The following is an 18,162-nucleotide window of genomic DNA, read 5'->3' as shown; positions in this document are numbered from 1 at the left end:
TGGAGGCACCCCTTTCCTACACATTTTGAATGTTTCCCTCATCTAACACACCTGTTTCAAATCATCAGCTCATTGATAGAGACCGCAAGACCTTATTTGGGTGTGTCTAATAAGGCAGACAATCAAAATGTGCAGGGCAGGGGTGCCTCCCCGACAGGTTTGAGAACCACTGCCCTAAAGAGACCGACTGAGCATCGATGCAATGCTGCCACAGTCTCTACGTTAGTTAATTTTTTTGGACTCAAAGTTGCCAAAAAGTATTTCAGAAATGGTCCTGCGCAAATTGGTTGCAAAAAAGGTCCCACCGAGATTTGAACTCGGATCACTGGATTCAGAGTAGGAGTGCTAACCATTACACCATGGAACCTTACCTGTAGCAGCCGTTGTTCACAGGGCCACAAAGACTGTCACCAGTGCCAAACTAGTGCTGTTTTTATCTTTTCCTGCGGCAAGAAAGCACACAGGTTCCACCGAGATTCGAACTCAGATTGCTGGATTCAAAGCCCAGAGTGCTGACCATTACACCATGGAACCGAAAGTGCTTGGTTTCTGGCCAACTGGGAAACAGATAGCTCTGTGGCAGTGGGGAAGCAGTTATACAGAGAAGTTTGAACCCAGTGATTTTTGGTCACTGGCCCGCCTCAAAAAACAGAAAAGATTGGGAGCTTTTGCCAAAACCCGGGATCGAACCAGGGACCTTTAGATCTTCAGTCTAACGCTCTCCCAACTGAGCTATTTCGGCCACAAATAACTTCTGCTTAGCAAGCAGGGATTTCAGTGAGATCACCCCACTCTTTGTCAGAGGAGAAGAGCAGAGCAGAGATGAGCCCCCAGACAATAAGAACAGCTGGCCAGTACGGGGATCGAACCCGCGACCTTGGCGTTATTAGCACCACGCTCTAACCAGCTGAGCTAACCGGCCTGGCTTAGCCATCTGCTTCTACCCGATTGAATAAAAACCAGCCTCACTGTTAGTGAACGCAACGAGACAACAAAGCTTCACATTTTATCCTGACCAAGTTCTTGTCTAGGATTTGAACCCGGGACCTCTCGCACCAAAAGCGAGAATCATACCCCTAGACCAACGAGCCTTCTTGTCCAAGACCAAGAAAAAAGAGTTGCTCCAGCATCAACAAAGGAAGGGACATGAACTGACTTGGAAGCAATCAAAGACCTCGAGACAGTGTGAAAGGCTAACAAATGCAAGTTGGCCTCTTAACTGACCTAAAAATGTGGCTGTATCTAACATGTAGAGGGATGTTAGGAAGGACAGCTGAAACGGTCAGATGTCACTTAGACCAGCGGGTCTCAATTCCAGTCCTCGCGCCCCCTGCTCTTCACATTTTGTATGTTTCTCGTATAGCTTCAGACATTTGTTCCATTCGAACCTAAGTGCCCTGAGAAGTGGACATCACATGACATCCCTCCGTGATTCAAGTTCGAAGCGTATGTATACGTTCAATTCAAAGTGAGTAATACAGAGGTGCATAGAGGTATACAGGGGTATATGATGTCACACTTGTCCATGTGTGAAGACGTTGCGCAGCGCAAATCCGTGAACCAATGTTCCAAAGTGAAGTAAACTTTGACGGATTTCCCCTGCTCAGGGAGTGGGGAGCAATGAACACTGTGTAGGGACCATGTCAATCGCAAGGAGCTCACTTCTAATGAGCTGATTATCCGAATCAGTTGTGCTAACAAAGAGAGACATGCAAAATATGCAGACCGTTGGGGAGCGAGGACTGGAATTGAGAACCGCTTCCTTATTCTTTAAGTCAGTGTGAGAAAAAGAGGTGAGAAGTTGTCTGCATGACCCGAGTGATCCAAGGTAGTCTACATAATACAAGAATCCACATATGCATACTGGCGTAACAAGACCGAGAAGGTCCTTTAACACAAAAGCTAAATCCCTTTGTTAATTCGACAACACAATCGCGGCCAGTGCAAAGGTGCAAGCCCAGAGGAGGGATGGCCTCTTTGCATCACGCCCGTCATTCGCAGCTATGCTCGTCGATCTGGAAAGGACAGGGGAATTAGCTCAAATGGTAGAGCGCTCGCTTAGCATGCGAGAGGTAGCGGGATCGATGCCTGCATTCTCCAAGTTGGCTCCTGCCCTTTTACTCACACATCCCTAAATCAGTGGTTTTCAATCCTGTCCTGGAGGCATCCCTGCCCTGCACATTTTGCATTTCCCCTCATCTAACACACCTGTTTCAAATCATCAGCTCATTAGTAGAGACTGCAAGACCTGATTTGGGTGTGTCTAATAAGGGAGACATTCGGAATGTGCAGGACAGGGTTGCCTCCAGGAAAGGTTTGAAAACCATTGCCCCAAAGAGACCGACTGAGCATTGACGCAATGCTGCGACACTCCCACGTTAGCTTTTTTTTTGGGCTCACGGCTGCCAAAAAGTATTTCCGACATGATCCTGTGCAAATTGGTTGCAAAACATTGCCATTTTACGCACAGTTCCCTAAAGCAGTGATTTTCAAACCTGTCCTGGAGGCACCCCTTTCCTACACATTTTGAATGTTTCCCTCATCTAACACACCTGTTTCAAATCATCAGCTCATTGATAGAGACCGCAAGACCTTATTTGGGTGTGTCTAATAAGGCAGACAATCAAAATGTGCAGGGCAGGGGTGCCTCCCCGACAGGTTTGAGAACCACTGCCCTAAAGAGACCGACTGAGCATCGATGCAATGCTGCCACAGTCTCTACGTTAGTTAATTTTTTTGGACTCAAAGTTGCCAAAAAGTATTTCAGAAATGGTCCTGCGCAAATTGGTTGCAAAAAAGGTCCCACCGAGATTTGAACTCGGATCACTGGATTCAGAGTAGGAGTGCTAACCATTACACCATGGAACCTTACCTGGAGCAGCCGTTGTTCACAGGGCCACAAAGACTGTCACCAGTGCCAAACTAGTGCTGTTTTTATCTTTTCCTGCGGCAAGAAAGCACACAGGTTCCACCGAGATTCGAACTCAGATTGCTGGATTCAAAGCCCAGAGTGCTGACCATTACACCATGGAACCGAAAGTGCTTGGTTTCTGGCCAACTGGGAAACAGATAGCTCTGTGGCAGTGGGGAAGCAGTTATACAGAGAAGTTTGAACCCAGTGATTTTTGGTCACTGGCCCGCCTCAAAAAACGGAAACGATTGGGAGCTTTTGCCGAAACCCGGGATCGAACCAGGGACCTTTAGATCTTCAGTCTAACGCTCTCCCAACTGAGCTATTTCGGCCACAAATAACTTCTGCTTAGCAAGCAGGGATTTCAGTGAGATCACCCCACTCTTTGTCAGAGGAGAAGAGCAGAGCAGAGATGAGCCCCCAGACAATAAGAACAGCTGGCCAGTACGGGGATCGAACCCGCGACCTTGGCGTTATTAGCACCACGCTCTAACCAGCTGAGCTAACCGGCCTGGCTTAGCCATCTGCTTCTACCCGATTGAATAAAAACCAGCCTCACTGTTAGTGAACGCAATGAGACAACAAAGCTTCACATTTTATCCTGACCAAGTTCTTGTCTAGGATTTGAACCCGGGACCTCTCGCACCAAAAGCGAGAATCATACCCCTAGACCAACGAGCCTTCTTGTCCAAGACCAAGAAAAAAGAGTTGCTCCAGCATCAACAAAGGAAGGGACATGAACTGACTTGGAAGCAATCAAAGACCTCGAGACAGTGTGAAATGCTAACGAATGCAAGTTGGCCTCTTAACTGACCTAAAAATGTGGCTGTATCTAACATGTAGAGGGATGTTAGGAAGGACAGCTGAAACGGTCAGATGTCACTTAGACCAGCGGGTCTCAATTCCAGTCCTCGCGCCCCCTGCTCTTCACATTTTGTATGTTTCTCGTATAGCTTCAGACATTTGTTCCATTCGAACCTAAGTGCCCTGAGAAGTGGACATCACATGACATCCCTCCGTGATTCAAGTTCGAAGCGTATGTATACGTTCAATTCAAAGTGAGTAATACAGAGGTGCATAGAGGTATACAGGGGTATATGATGTCACACTTGTCCATGTGTGAAGACGTTGCGCAGCGCAAATCCGTGAACCAATGTTCCAAAGTGAAGTAAACTTCGACGGATTTCCCCTGCTCAGGGAGTGGGGAGCAATGAACACTGTGTAGGGACCATGTCAATCGCAAGGAGCTCACTTCTAATGAGCTGATTATCCGAATCAGTTGTGCTAACAAAGAGAGACATGCAAAATATGCAGACCGTTGGGGAGCGAGGACTGGAATTGAGAACCGCTTCCTTATTCTTTAAGTCAGTGTGAGAAAAAGAGGTGAGAAGTTGTCTGCATGACCCGAGTGATCCAAGGTAGTCTACATAATACAAGAATCCACATATGCATACTGGCGTAACAAGACCGAGAAGGTCCTTTAACACAAAAGCTAAATCCCTTTGTTAATTCGACAACACAATCGCGGCCAGTGCAAAGGTGCAAGCCCAGAGGAGGGATGGCCTCTTTGCATCACGCCCGTCATTCGCAGCTATGCTCGTCAATCTGGAAAGGACAGGGGAATTAGCTCAAATGGTAGAGCGCTCGCTTAGCATGCGAGAGGTAACGGGATCGATGCCTGCATTCTCCAAGTTGGCTCCTGCCCTTTTACTCACACATCCCTAAATCAGTGGTTTTCAATCCTGTCCTGGAGGCATCCCTGCCCTGCACATTTTGCATTTCCCCTCATCTAACACACCTGTTTCAAATCATCAGCTCATTAGTAGAGACTGCAAGACCTGATTTGGGTGTGTCTAATAAGGGAGACATTCGGAATGTGCAGGACAGGGTTGCCTCCAGGAAAGGTTTGAAAACCATTGCCCCAAAGAGACCGACTGAGCATTGACGCAATGCTGCGACACTCCCACGTTAGCTTTTTTTTTGGGCTCACGGCTGCCAAAAAGTATTTCCGACATGATCCTGTGCAAATTGGTTGCAAAACATTGCCATTTTACGCACAGTTCCCTAAAGCAGTGATTTTCAAACCTGTCCTGGAGGCACCCCTTTCCTACACATTTTGAATGTTTCCCTCATCTAACACACCTGTTTCAAATCATCAGCTCATTGATAGAGACCGCAAGACCTTATTTGGGTGTGTCTAATAAGGCAGACAATCAAAATGTGCAGGGCAGGGGTGCCTCCCCGACAGGTTTGAGAACCACTGCCCTAAAGAGACCGACTGAGCATCGATGCAATGCTGCCACAGTCTCTACGTTAGTTAATTTTTTTGGACTCAAAGTTGCCAAAAAGTATTTCATAATTGGTCCTGCGCAAATTGGTTGCAAAAAAGGTCCCACCGAGATTTGAACTCGGATCACTGGATTCAGAGTAGGAGTGCTAACCATTACACCATGGAACCTTACCTGGAGCAGCCGTTGTTCACAGGGCCACAAAGACTGTCACCAGTGCCAAACTAGTGCTGTTTTTATCTTTTCCTGCGGCAAGAAAGCACACAGGTTCCACCGAGATTCGAACTCAGATTGCTGGATTCAAAGCCCAGAGTGCTGACCATTACACCATGGAACCGAAAGTGCTTGGTTTCTGGCCAACTGGGAAACAGATAGCTCTGTGGCAGTGGGGAAGCAGTTATACAGAGAAGTTTGAACCCAGTGATTTTTGGTCACTGGCCCGCCTCAAAAAACGGAAACGATTGGGAGCTTTTGCCGAAACCCGGGATCGAACCAGGGACCTTTAGATCTTCAGTCTAACGCTCTCCCAACTGAGCTATTTCGGCCACAAATAACTTCTGCTTAGCAAGCAGGGATTTCAGTGAGATCACCCCACTCTTTGTCAGAGGAGAAGAGCAGAGCAGAGATGAGCCCCCAGACAATAAGAACAGCTGGCCAGTACGGGGATCGAACCCGCGACCTTGGCGTTATTAGCACCACGCTCTAACCAGCTGAGCTAACCGGCCTGGCTTAGCCATCTGCTTCTACCCGATTGAATAAAAACCAGCCTCACTGTTAGTGAACGCAATGAGACAACAAAGCTTCACATTTTATCCTGACCAAGTTCTTGTCTAGGATTTGAACCCGGGACTTCTCGCACCAAAAGCGAGAATCATACCCCTAGACCAACGAGCCTTCTTGTCCAAGACCAAGAAAAAAGAGTTGCTCCAGCATCAACAAAGGAAGGGACATGAACTGACTTGGAAGCAATCAAAGACCTCGAGACAGTGTGAAAGGCTAACGAATGCAAGTTGGCCTCTTAACTGACCTAAAAATGTGGCTGTATCTAACATGTAGAGGGATGTTAGGAAGGACAGCTGAAACGGTCAGATGTCACTTAGACCAGCGGGTCTCAATTCCAGTCCTCGCGCCCCCTGCTCTTCACATTTTGTATGTTTCTCGTATAGCTTCAGACATTTGTTCCATTCGAACCTAAGTGCCCTGAGAAGTGGACATCACATGACATCCCTCCGTGATTCAAGTTCGAAGCGTATGTATACGTTCAATTCAAAGTGAGTAATACAGAGGTGCATAGAGGTATACAGGGGTATATGATGTCACACTTGTCCATGTGTGAAGACGTTGCGCAGCGCAAATCCGTGAACCAATGTTCCAAAGTGAAGTAAACTTCGACGGATTTCCCCTGCTCAGGGAGTGGGGAGCAATGAACACTGTGTAGGGACCATGTCAATCGCAAGGAGCTCACTTCTAATGAGCTGATTATCCGAATCAGTTGTGCTAACAAAGAGAGACATGCAAAATATGCAGACCGTTGGGGAGCGAGGACTGGAATTGAGAACCGCTTCCTTATTCTTTAAGTCAGTGTGAGAAAAAGAGGTGAGAAGTTGTCTGCATGACCCGAGTGATCCAAGGTAGTCTACATAATACAAGAATCCACATATGCATACTGGCGTAACAAGACCGAGAAGGTCCTTTAACACAAAAGCTAAATCCCTTTGTTAATTCGACAACACAATCGCGGCCAGTGCAAAGGTGCAAGCCCAGAGGAGGGATGGCCTCTTTGCATCACGCCCGTCATTCGCAGCTATGCTCGTCGATCTGGAAAGGACAGGGGAATTAGCTCAAATGGTAGAGCGCTCGCTTAGCATGCGAGAGGTAGCGGGATCGATGCCTGCATTCTCCAAGTTGGCTCCTGCCCTTTTACTCACACATCCCTAAATCAGTGGTTTTCAATCCTGTCCTGGAGGCATCCCTGCCCTGCACATTTTGCATTTCCCCTCATCTAACACACCTGTTTCAAATCATCAGCTCATTAGTAGAGACTGCAAGACCTGATTTGGGTGTGTCTAATAAGGGAGACATTCGGAATGTGCAGGACAGGGTTGCCTCCAGGAAAGGTTTGAAAACCATTGCCCCAAAGAGACCGACTGAGCATTGACGCAATGCTGCGACACTCCCACGTTAGCTTTTTATTTGGGCTCACGGCTGCCAAAAAGTATTTCCGACATGATCCTGTGCAAATTGGTTGCAAAACATTGCCATTTTACGCACAGTTCCCTAAAGCAGTGATTTTCAAACCTGTCCTGGAGGCACCCCTTTCCTACACATTTTGAATGTTTCCCTCATCTAACACACCTGTTTCAAATCATCAGCTCATTGATAGAGACCGCAAGACCTTATTTGGGTGTGTCTAATAAGGCAGACAATCAAAATGTGCAGGGCAGGGGTGCCTCCCCGACAGGTTTGAGAACCACTGCCCTAAAGAGACCGACTGAGCATCGATGCAATGCTGCCACAGTCTCTACGTTAGTTAATTTTTTTGGACTCAAAGTTGCCAAAAAGTATTTCAGAAATGGTCCTGCGCAAATTGGTTGCAAAAAAGGTCCCACCGAGATTTGAACTCGGATCACTGGATTCAGAGTAGGAGTGCTAACCATTACACCATGGAACCTTACCTGTAGCAACCGTTGTTCACAGGGCCACAAAGACTGTCACCAGTGCCAAACTAGTGCTGTTTTTATCTTTTCCTGCGGCAAGAAAGCACACAGGTTCCACCGAGATTCGAACTCAGATTGCTGGATTCAAAGCCCAGAGTGCTGACCATTACACCATGGAACCGAAAGTGCTTGGTTTCTGGCCAACTGGGAAACAGATAGCTCTGTGGCAGTGGGGAAGCAGTTATACAGAGAAGTTTGAACCCAGTGATTTTTGGTCACTGGCCCGCCTCAAAAAACGGAAAAGATTGGGAGCTTTTGCCGAAACCCGGGATCGAACCAGGGACCTTTAGATCTTCAGTCTAACGCTCTCCCAACTGAGCTATTTCGGCCACAAATAACTTCTGCTTAGCAAGCAGGGATTTCAGTGAGATCACCCCACTCTTTGTCAGAGGAGAAGAGCAGAGCAGAGATGAGCCCCCAGACAATAAGAACAGCTGGCCAGTACGGGGATCGAACCTTGGCGTTATTAGCACCACGCTCTAACCAGCTGAACGCAATGAGACAACAAAGCTTCACGTTTTATCCTGACCAAGGGCTCGTCTAGGATTTGAACCCGGGACCTCTCGCACCCAAAGCGAGAATCATACCCCTAGACCAACAAGCCTTCTTGTCCAAGACCCAGAAAAAAGAGTTGCTCCAGCATCAACAAAGGAAGGGACATGAACTGACTTGGAAGCAATCAAAGACCTCGAGACAGTGTGAAAGGCTAACGAATGCAAGTTGGCCTCTTAACTGACCTAAAAATGTGGCTGTATCTAACATGTAGAGGGATGTTAGGAAGGACAGCTGAAACGGTCAGATGTCACTTAGACCAGCGGGTCTCAATTCCAGTCCTCGCGCCCCCTGCTCTTCACATTTTGTATGTTTCTCGTATAGCTTCAGACATTTGTTCCATTCGAACCTAAGTGCCCTGAGAAGTGGACATCACATGACATCCCTCCGTGATTCAAGTTCGAAGCGTATGTATACGTTCAATTCAAAGTGAGTAATACAGAGGTGCATAGAGGTATACAGGGGTATATGATGTCACACTTGTCCATGTGTGAAGACGTTGCGCAGCGCAAATCCGTGAACCAATGTTCCAAAGTGAAGTAAACTTCGACGGATTTCCCCTGCTCAGGGAGTGGGGAGCAATGAACACTGTGTAGGGACCATGTCAATCGCAAGGAGCTCACTTCTAATGAGCTGATTATCCGAATCAGTTGTGCTAACAAAGAGAGACATGCAAAATATGCAGACCGTTGGGGAGCGAGGACTCGAATTGAGAACCGCTTCCTTATTCTTTAAGTCAGTGTGAGAAAAAGAGGTGAGAAGTTGTCTGCATGACCCGAGTGATCCAAGGTAGTCTACATAATACAAGAATCCACATATGCATACTGGCGTAACAAGACCGAGAAGGTCCTTTAACACAAAAGCTAAATCCCTTTGTTAATTCGACAACACAATCGCGGCCAGTGCAAAGGTGCAAGCCCAGAGGAGGGATGGCCTCTTTGCATCACGCCCGTCATTCGCAGCTATGCTCGTCAATCTGGAAAGGACAGGGGAATTAGCTCAAATGGTAGAGCACTCGCTTAGCATGCGAGAGGTAGCGGGATCGATGCCTGCATTCTCCAAGTTGGCTCCTGCCCTTTTACTCACACATCCCTAAATCAGTGGTTTTCAATCCTGTCCTGGAGGCATCCCTGCCCTGCACATTTTGCATTTCCCCTCATCTAACACACCTGTTTCAAATCATCAGCTCATTAGTAGAGACTGCAAGACCTGATTTGGGTGTGTCTAATAAGGGAGACATTCGGAATGTGCAGGACAGGGTTGCCTCCAGGAAAGGTTTGAAAACCATTGCCCCAAAGAGACCGACTGAGCATTGACGCAATGCTGCGACACTCCCACGTTAGCTTTTTTTTTGGGCTCACGGCTGCCAAAAAGTATTTCCGACATGATCCTGTGCAAATTGGTTGCAAAACATTGCCATTTTACGCACAGTTCCCTAAAGCAGTGATTTTCAAACCTGTCCTGGAGGCACCCCTTTCCTACACATTTTGAATGTTTCCCTCATCTAACACACCTGTTTCAAATCATCAGCTCATTGATAGAGACCGCAAGACCTTATTTGGGTGTGTCTAATAAGGCAGACAATCAAAATGTGCAGGGCAGGGGTGCCTCCCCGACAGGTTTGAGAACCACTGCCCTAAAGAGACCGACTGAGCATCGATGCAATGCTGCCACAGTCTCTACGTTAGTTAATTTTTTTGGACTCAAAGTTGCCAAAAAGTATTTCAGAAATGGTCCTGCGCAAATTGGTTGCAAAAAAGGTCCCACCGAGATTTGAACTCGGATCACTGGATTCAGAGTAGGAGTGCTAACCATTACACCATGGAACCTTACCTGGAGCAGCCGTTGTTCACAGGGCCACAAAGACTGTCACCAGTGCCAAACTAGTGCTGTTTTTATCTTTTCCTCGGCAAGAAAGCACACAGGTTCCACCGAGATTCGAACTCAGATTGCTGGATTCAAAGCCCAGAGTGCTGACCATTACACCATGGAACCGAAAGTGCTTGGTTTCTGGCCAACTGGGAAACAGATAGCTCTGTGGCAGTGGGGAAGCAGTTATACAGAGAAGTTTGAACCCAGTGATTTTTGGTCACTGGCCCGCCTCAAAAAACAGAAAAGATTGGGAGCTTTTGCCGAAACCCGGGATCGAACCAGGGACCTTTAGATCTTCAGTCTAACGCTCTCCCAACTCCGCCAAAGCTGGGGAACAATTGTCTGTATAAGAAGGGGGGGAAGAGGGGAGAGGGAGGAAGAGAAGCGCGAGAAATTCAGGAAATCGTAGGTTCGAATCCACGCTGTCACATAAAGTTATGCGTGTATTTGTTAAAAATCGTAAATCGATTGTTTCGTGTCCAAGTTTGATTTTAAAAGTAATGTATTTGAATTTAATTATTGTTTCGTTTCTAAGATTGATTTTGACAGTAATGTTTTTGATTTAATAATTCTTTCGTTTCTAAGATTGATTTTTATTTTATTCTCATTATCATTATCATTAGTCAAAGTGCATTTATTAAGGCAATCATTTCCTGTGGCAGTAGGGACAAAATAACCTCCTTATTACGGCATTCACACTTTATTGTATCATATTACTTACTGCAAAGCTACACGTGACACTGAATTTAACTGTAAACTGAATGTCATTACATTCAATAAAACAAATAAATACAACACACCAGTCAAAGAGAAATATATTTATTAACTATATACATATTTAAAAAAAATGTAGGAAAAGTACTAAATTCAATATAAAATTAAGAATTTTAAGTGCACACGCTATATAAAATAAGTACAAAAAAATATATAAATATATACATCAAAATCTACACATTTTGGTATTTTACTTTATACTGCTTCCTCTACACATAAACCTTTCTATAATAATAATAATAATAGTTTAACTTTATTTAATATGTATATATATTTCCATATGTATTATAGTGTATTCACATACATACCCACATGTTTATAATAATAATAATAATAATAATAATAATACAAGATAAAAAAAAGTGCACAGTATAACTCTTTAACATTAAATATGGCTGGAAGATAAAAAACAGAACAGATCCAACCAAGAGAACAAAATGAATGTATCACACATAAATAAATGAGTTATCTTCTCATAATCTGTAACCACTGCTCCTTCGTAATTGTTTCTTTATTAGGGCAATATATTTTGCCTTTGTACTGGCTATGGCCAGTTTCTTGAGTACGAAATTGGCCACACTTTCTGCACGAATTTGCTTTTACAGTGCGATTGTACGATCGTTTGGTTGGAGTGGCTGTGTCATTTGCAGGTGGCTCAGAGGAAATTGCTCCAGGGTTAATGGTGGAAAATGGGGCTGGGCAGGGCACCAGAAACATCTGAGACACAACAGGGGCAGTGGGTGTGTCAGGAACCAATGGGTGTGGTGCTGTCGGCCTGGGACAAATTGTCCTTAGCTGGCTGGACGTGGCTGAACGCTGAGGGTGTACAGCTGATGGCCAGATTGAAGTTGCTGTGGCAGATGTACAGGTAGCTGAGGGCGCAATCTTTCTAAACTTTGTCTTTGCCTGTCCAGCTGTGTCTGGTGGCATCTGGTAGGTATGCAACTGGTGGCTATATTGTGGAGGCACAACAGGCTGTACTCGTGCTGGAGGCAAAACATCCAAAGCCACTGGACGTGCCTCTGGAAGGTCCAGCCCTTGCAACAGCAAGGAGACCTCCTGACCCTTTAAACGGTTATTGTGCCATGTCGTAAGGGTCCTCTGATTTACCTCAACTAGCTGAAGGGTTGTGTCATTCATCACCGTTCCATTGCTCAGGATTAGCTGCCGAATTTTTCTGTAATCACGAAGAATGAGATCCCATCTAGACAGAGATTCTGTCCGCTGTTTCTTGGGGCTTCGGTGGATGTTACATAACCTTATGAAAATCATTTCAACAAGGCGACAGCAATTAGGCCACTGTGCTGGAGAGCCGCTAGAACCCAAAACACACCTTTTTGTGCTGTCGACACCAGGAGTGAAGACAGCTTTCTTTTTTGGGGACCTAAAACGTCCTGTAAGTAGCCTGTCTTGATGACGAGCAGCATACACCACCCTGTCTTTATCAAATTTGTCCAGGTTCTGCCACAGACCCACAATGGTCGCAACTTGTTGGTTGGTAAGTGTGAGGCTTGTCTGTGTGCGCAGCTCCACCAGACACTCTGCCAACGCATCCACCCGGTCCATTCCAGGAATGCAGTGTTCGTCAACAGCCTGGAAATATATAACTGTTGGTTAGGTATTTACATGCTGTTAAGTAAGTTTACTGCTTAATGGCAGATAACTAAATGAGTGACAATTCGTATAGAAAAGGAAATTTTACCATTGCTGAGGGCACTGGTGTATCTAAAGGATCCTGGACACTGGGTACTGGTGCAGCTGAAGGAGCCCGGACTCTGAGCAGTGGTGGAGCCTGGACACTGAGCAGTGATGCAGCTACACTGGGCACTGGTGCAGCTGAAGGAGCCCGGACTCTGAGCAGTGGTGGAGCCTGGACACTGGGCAGTGGTGGAGCCTGGACACTGGGCAGTGGTGCAGCTACACTGGGCACTGGTGCAGCTGAAGGAGCTCGGACTCTGAGCAGTGGTGGAGCCTGGACACTGGGCAGTGGTGCAGCTACACTGGGCACTGGTGCAGCTGAAGGAGCCCGGACTCTGAGCAGTGGTGGAGCCTGGACACTGAGCAGTGATGCAGCTACACTGGGCACTGGTGCAGCTGAAGGAGCCCGGACTCTGAGCAGTGGTGGAGCCTGGACACTGGGCAGTGGTGGAGTCTGGACACTGGGCAGTGGTGCAGCTACACTGGGCACTGGTGCAGCTGAAGGAGCCCGGACTCTGAGCAGTGGTGGAGCCTGGACACTGGGCAGTGGTGGAGTCTGGACACTGGGCAGTGGTGCAGCTACACTGGGCACTGGTGCAGCTGAAGGAGCCCGGACTCTGAGCAGTGGTGGAGCCTGGACACTGGGCACTGGTGCAGCTGAAGGAGCCCGGACTCTGAACAATGGTGGAGCCTGGACACTGAGCAGTGATGCAGCTACACTGGGCACTGGTGCAGTTGAAGGAGCCCGGACTCTGAGCAGTGGTGGAGCCTGGACACTGGGCAGTGGTGGAGTCTGGACACTGGGCAGTGGTGGAGTCTGGACACTGGGCAGTGGTGGAGTCTGGACACTGGGCAATGGTGGAGTCTGGACACTGGGCAGTGGTGGAGTCTGGACACTGGGCAATGGTGGAGTCTGGACACTGGGCAGTGGTGGAGTCTGGACAATGGGCAGTGGTGGAATTTTGACACTGGGCAGTGGTGCAGCTGTAGGAGCCTGGACACTGGGAACTGGTGCAGCTGGTAGAACTGGTGGACCTGAAAGGACTAAGTCATCTGATGCCACAAGATTTGCCACTGTGGCTTCCTCTCCAAAGAAATCAATGAAACCCTCATCCTTTTCCACTTGCTCCTCCACATCTATCTCCTCCAGCAATTGAGAGGTCCTATCAGAGGTAGGGCACATGTCCTCCAGGGGCTGACTATTCTGCCTCAACAAGTACTGTACTCCAATGAGCTCCCCTGAGGAAATATTTGTAACAGGAAACATTTTTAATGGAAATTATGCAGAAAGGTTTATTTAGAAATGCAGTAAATATTTTGTTGTCCACTTCTGTATGAACAATATATATCTAATTCAGAGGGTATCATAAAAAGACAGGATTACTCTATATTCTACTATGTATTTTATTTTCTGCCCTGAAACCTAGAACACAGAATAATGTATAAATATTCTGGTAGTATAATTTTTCTCTGATATGTCAAAATTACATTATTATTGTCCAAAAGCACTTGTAATTTTACCAAAAACATGCTACATCATGAGCTGCATTTATCAAAATATTTTTACCTGTGTATACTGCAGGTGGAGTGAAGCTAGGGACCAATTTCCTGCCATACAACTTATTGTAGTTCTCATTGACAGAGTAAACCAGCTCCCCTGTGTAAGAGCGCAGAGTTGAACCTCCATCTGCAACAGCAGCTTCAGCCCGGTCCTGATTCCAGCGTAATAAACCTTCCAGGAGATAAATCTGGAAGTTCAGGCTGTTTGCGCTGTTCCCTAGAAAAAGAAATAGAAAGCCAAATATTGCTTTGAGAAAATGCAAAACATAAAATTTAATCTGCAAATATCTTGATAAACAGGAATTAGTGGCAAAATGTGGTATATTCTGACATGACAAACCTGGAATAAATCTGTTTAGGTGGCAGTGAAATGATTCCAGGGATGTGGAGCCTCTGGCACAACGATAAGTTTTTAGAACCACCCCACCCTTGCTTGTAGTTCCAGTTTCAGTATAGAGCCTCTGGACATTCCAGATGTGCTGCATTCTCACACTGTCAAGTAGAGGAACACCAAGAGCATCATTCCCCTTGCCACCCATGAGCTCTCTGATGAGCATATCAAGGAGGCGGAAAGTGGTTTCTTCTCCCCGTGTTCTCCTCCTGCAGTGCTGGAGCAGCTCAGCTTTAGTTAAATGATGGTCCAGTTCTGCCTCCGACAGAGTAGGCCAGCCCTGTTGGATGAGTTGCTCCCTTTTGGCCTGTCTCAGCAGAGTGAGATCCCCTGCATCCCACTCAAAAATACAGGATGACAGCCTTGCCATAAAAGTAGGGTACAACTGGTGGGCGTCAGTGGTGCACCCTACTGCCAGACGTCGCATAAAATGCCAAATGTCTAGGCGGACGATGACATCTGGCCAGCCGCTGAACCGCCTCTTCAATTTAGTCTCTCCCACTTTCTTGCAACAATCACAGTCCACATAAATGATAGTGGGAGGATCAACACCAGCACTCCGGTATCGCTCCATGAGCCCTGCAGCCATGAGGTCTAACCCAGCCCCTTCATTCGCAGTCAGGACACTCATCAGCACCTGACCTATCTCATTGCCCACTGAGGTAAGCCACTGTGCTGTGCCTTTCGCAGGCCCACTCAACTTCTTGGTGATCTGAAAGAAACAATAAGCATAGCAAATAATACAACATGCATCCAAATCAGTTACACTGAAAAAAATAAAGCTCTCTTGGTCTAACAATACATTATAGATAAGGGTACAGTCAATTAAGCAGCTTATCTGACCTTCTTAGTTGAATCCATTTTTAAGATTGATCCATACGTGGATGTTATGCTGGCCTTTATGTGATCGAGCCTGTTGAGAATGTCCTGACTATATACAGTGAGGAGCCATTTGTAGCTGGGTACTGAAGCAAGTGGTGGTGGCTCCTGGAAGTGCAGCGGATGCAGGCCACGATTATCAAAAAAGGCCACACACTCTGATGTGTACCGAAGCGCACGTTTCAACCACTCCTCACTGTGGTTCTCTCTCAGCTGGCCGATGATCCTCACTGGGCCATTCCCCATGCCCCTCTCACGCAGCAAGCGAAGAACCCGAATGTCACAGGCATACCTTGGAAAAAAGCATTCATTTAAGTATCTTATTATAAGGTATCTAATTATTGTAGGAAATATTTATCAGAAAGGGTAGCACATAAGTGAAAATGACTGCAAAATAATTACTTGCGTGTGAGGATGACCCTGAATTCAGATCGATGGGCCAGGTCCAACTGCTGCAGCACAGCTTGACTCCAGGACAGATAGCTGGCTCTACACCTGGTGCAGATCAGGGTCTCTGTCACCAGGTTGTAGTATCTGTCAATGTCTAACACCTGTCGTACCCTCCTGTGCAGTCCACCACCACACAGCTGTTGCCTGGCACAGGCAGGGTTAGTACACTGGAGCCGCACCTTCCACAGCTTATATGGCATCCAGAGCAAGAGACGCTGTGAAAAAAACCTATCAGGTGTTGGAGCTTGGTGGTACAACAGGGCTGGTGGTGGGGGGTGATACCACAACTGTAGGTTTTCACGCAGCTCCAGCTTTCCCTTTGCACCAACCCTAAAAAGTGCTTCTGACACCCACTTCTGGTCTTGCTGTGGCATTGTCTGTGGCCACAGAAGGGGGAGATCTTCTGGCTGAGATGAGACCTGCTGATATTATAAAAAACACTGGTTTAAATAAAAGCTAAGAGAGCATTAAATGATGAAGACATGTATATATTTTGAATGAGATCTTACTGGGCTCCTCACAACAGTATTCTCAGAAACAGTTGATGGCGTTGCTGTTTTTTTGATGCGTTGTGAACTCTGAGGTGGAGGAAGGAAGAAGGAAGAGGAGGACTGGATGACGGGCTGATGAGGTTTGGGGGATGGAGGAGGATGAGGATCAGAGGGTGGACATGAAACTGTAGCTGAACTGGAGTGCTCTAACATCTGTGGAGTCAAACATTATGAATAATTTATTAAGGGGATTGCCATGTTTTTAATACATTAAAATTACATAGTGATAAAGTCATGATGACATTATAAAAGTCTTGATGTCTTTTAATATTAACCTGAGAGGTTTTCCTCTGGGTGCTCAAATTAGGTTTTGCTGCTGCCACATGTGAGCCTCCAAACCTTGACTTTTCAAACTAAAAAGATTTGTCATGGTTAGTGATAACAAAACCCTAACACTATAGTTAAAGGTTGAGATGTTTCAGTATCTGCAGTGATGCATGCAATAGTGTGGTCTGCTTACCATTGACAATGTCAGTTTAGGTCTCTTTGCAGGACATGACACATCGCTGACAGAGGGTGTGCTTTGGGCCGGGGTGCTCTGTGATGCTTCCCCTGTGACTGGTGGATGAACCTGTGACACATGCATAAAGTACAAAACAGTCTTCCTAATGTGATTTTAGATATAAAGACACATTGATGTTGCAAACACATCTATCTATTTATGCAACTTGAACCAGGCTAATTGAAGTTACCTTGTGAAAGCCACAAATACATGTCTGAGCTTCCTTCAGAAGAGTGGTCTGTCCCCTCATTTGCAGAGGGCACTTTTCTATCTGTGAACATGAATTATACCTCTGACACTGGATCTCAAAACAGCAATAAGTCATCATAATTATATCAATATAACATTGAATTTACATGTAATTACTTAACCATACACATAAATAAAAATACCACAATGTATTGTCAAAAAAGTTTGTTAGTTTGCCCATGAATCTAGCTGCATAACTTACCTTCTGATACATCTCATGCCATCTTTTTTGTCGGGGAGAAGGTCTATTCCCCTGTGTAGATGGCCAAACTCCTGTTTGGGCAAAACTCTCCAGACGCGCAAGCCATTCAGCATTACTCATGCCTTTGTGAGACTTAGCTGAAGCCATGTCGTTGCCTGAAACACTACATAACACGTTACACTAACTGCCATTGTAGCCTGTAGCATTTACCCTCCTGTTGTGTTCATTTCATGATAGCTAGTTGTGTTCCTGGTCCAGAACGACCGCCATATTATAGCAGATTATAAGTTCATTATAATACACATATTATCTTACATATAACATGTTGTGATTTATTTATTTATTATTTAATGCCATGTCAGCAGCAGGGGCTATATTCATGCCAAGAGGAAACATTTCAATTGCACAATTCAGTCATATATATAATGTCAAAACAATTATATAACATTTATATATATATATATATATATATATATATATATATATATATATATATATATATATATATATATATATATATATATATATGTTTGTATGTATGTGTGTATGTTTGTACAAATATAAAA

General features: G+C 45.8%; 2 protein-coding genes and 12 non-coding genes across 14 annotated transcripts; all 14 read right to left on the bottom strand.

Annotated features, from left to right (window-relative positions):
• Nucleotides 1-462: 462 nt before the first annotated feature.
• trnaq-uug (transfer RNA glutamine (anticodon UUG)) lies at nt 463-534 on the bottom strand. Its single transcript has one exon. It is a non-coding gene; the product is annotated as a tRNA-Gln (tRNA).
• A 135-nt stretch (nt 535-669) lies between these two features.
• Nucleotides 670-742, bottom strand: trnaf-gaa (transfer RNA phenylalanine (anticodon GAA)). The gene has a single exon. It is a non-coding gene; the product is annotated as a tRNA-Phe (tRNA).
• A 106-nt stretch (nt 743-848) lies between these two features.
• Nucleotides 849-922, bottom strand: trnai-aau (transfer RNA isoleucine (anticodon AAU)). Its single transcript has one exon. It is a non-coding gene; the product is annotated as a tRNA-Ile (tRNA).
• A 2,041-nt stretch (nt 923-2,963) lies between these two features.
• On the bottom strand, nt 2,964-3,035 carry trnaq-uug (transfer RNA glutamine (anticodon UUG)). Its single transcript has one exon. It is a non-coding gene; the product is annotated as a tRNA-Gln (tRNA).
• Nucleotides 3,036-3,170: 135 nt separating this feature from the next.
• trnaf-gaa (transfer RNA phenylalanine (anticodon GAA)) lies at nt 3,171-3,243 on the bottom strand. Its single transcript has one exon. It is a non-coding gene; the product is annotated as a tRNA-Phe (tRNA).
• A 106-nt stretch (nt 3,244-3,349) lies between these two features.
• Nucleotides 3,350-3,423, bottom strand: trnai-aau (transfer RNA isoleucine (anticodon AAU)). The gene has a single exon. It is a non-coding gene; the product is annotated as a tRNA-Ile (tRNA).
• A 2,041-nt stretch (nt 3,424-5,464) lies between these two features.
• trnaq-uug (transfer RNA glutamine (anticodon UUG)) lies at nt 5,465-5,536 on the bottom strand. Its single transcript has one exon. It is a non-coding gene; the product is annotated as a tRNA-Gln (tRNA).
• Nucleotides 5,537-5,671: 135 nt separating this feature from the next.
• On the bottom strand, nt 5,672-5,744 carry trnaf-gaa (transfer RNA phenylalanine (anticodon GAA)). The gene has a single exon. It is a non-coding gene; the product is annotated as a tRNA-Phe (tRNA).
• A 106-nt stretch (nt 5,745-5,850) lies between these two features.
• trnai-aau (transfer RNA isoleucine (anticodon AAU)) lies at nt 5,851-5,924 on the bottom strand. The gene has a single exon. It is a non-coding gene; the product is annotated as a tRNA-Ile (tRNA).
• A 2,041-nt stretch (nt 5,925-7,965) lies between these two features.
• trnaq-uug (transfer RNA glutamine (anticodon UUG)) lies at nt 7,966-8,037 on the bottom strand. The gene has a single exon. It is a non-coding gene; the product is annotated as a tRNA-Gln (tRNA).
• Nucleotides 8,038-8,172: 135 nt separating this feature from the next.
• trnaf-gaa (transfer RNA phenylalanine (anticodon GAA)) lies at nt 8,173-8,245 on the bottom strand. Its single transcript has one exon. It is a non-coding gene; the product is annotated as a tRNA-Phe (tRNA).
• A 2,146-nt stretch (nt 8,246-10,391) lies between these two features.
• Nucleotides 10,392-10,463, bottom strand: trnaq-uug (transfer RNA glutamine (anticodon UUG)). The gene has a single exon. It is a non-coding gene; the product is annotated as a tRNA-Gln (tRNA).
• A 946-nt stretch (nt 10,464-11,409) lies between these two features.
• Nucleotides 11,410-14,825, bottom strand: LOC128011231 (microtubule-actin cross-linking factor 1, isoforms 6/7-like). The gene is made up of 4 exons (XM_052593413.1): nt 14,713-14,825; nt 14,380-14,589; nt 12,817-14,051; nt 11,410-12,707 (listed from the first exon to the last, which is right to left on the bottom strand). Exons 3-4 carry the CDS (start codon nt 13,993-13,995, stop codon nt 11,580-11,582), a joined length of 2,307 nt encoding a protein of 768 aa, XP_052449373.1. The 5' UTR covers nt 13,996-14,051; nt 14,380-14,589; nt 14,713-14,825; the 3' UTR covers nt 11,410-11,579.
• Nucleotides 14,826-16,040: 1,215 nt separating this feature from the next.
• Nucleotides 16,041-18,024, bottom strand: LOC128011638 (uncharacterized). Its single transcript, XM_052594282.1, has 6 exons — nt 17,597-18,024; nt 17,336-17,416; nt 17,104-17,214; nt 16,919-16,996; nt 16,602-16,796; nt 16,041-16,514 (listed from the first exon to the last, which is right to left on the bottom strand). The coding sequence occupies exons 1-6, from the start codon at nt 17,741-17,743 to the stop codon at nt 16,041-16,043; spliced, it is 1,086 nt and encodes a 361-aa protein (XP_052450242.1). The 5' UTR covers nt 17,744-18,024.
• Between the last annotated feature and the right edge of the window lie 138 nt (nt 18,025-18,162).

Source organism: Carassius gibelio, chromosome B23 (assembly GCF_023724105.1).
Source record: "Carassius gibelio isolate Cgi1373 ecotype wild population from Czech Republic chromosome B23, carGib1.2-hapl.c, whole genome shotgun sequence".
Lineage (NCBI taxonomy): Eukaryota > Metazoa > Chordata > Actinopteri > Cypriniformes > Cyprinidae > Carassius > Carassius gibelio.
The sequence above is the reverse complement of the archived record's forward strand: the minus strand, read 5'-3'. Positions and strand labels throughout refer to the sequence as shown.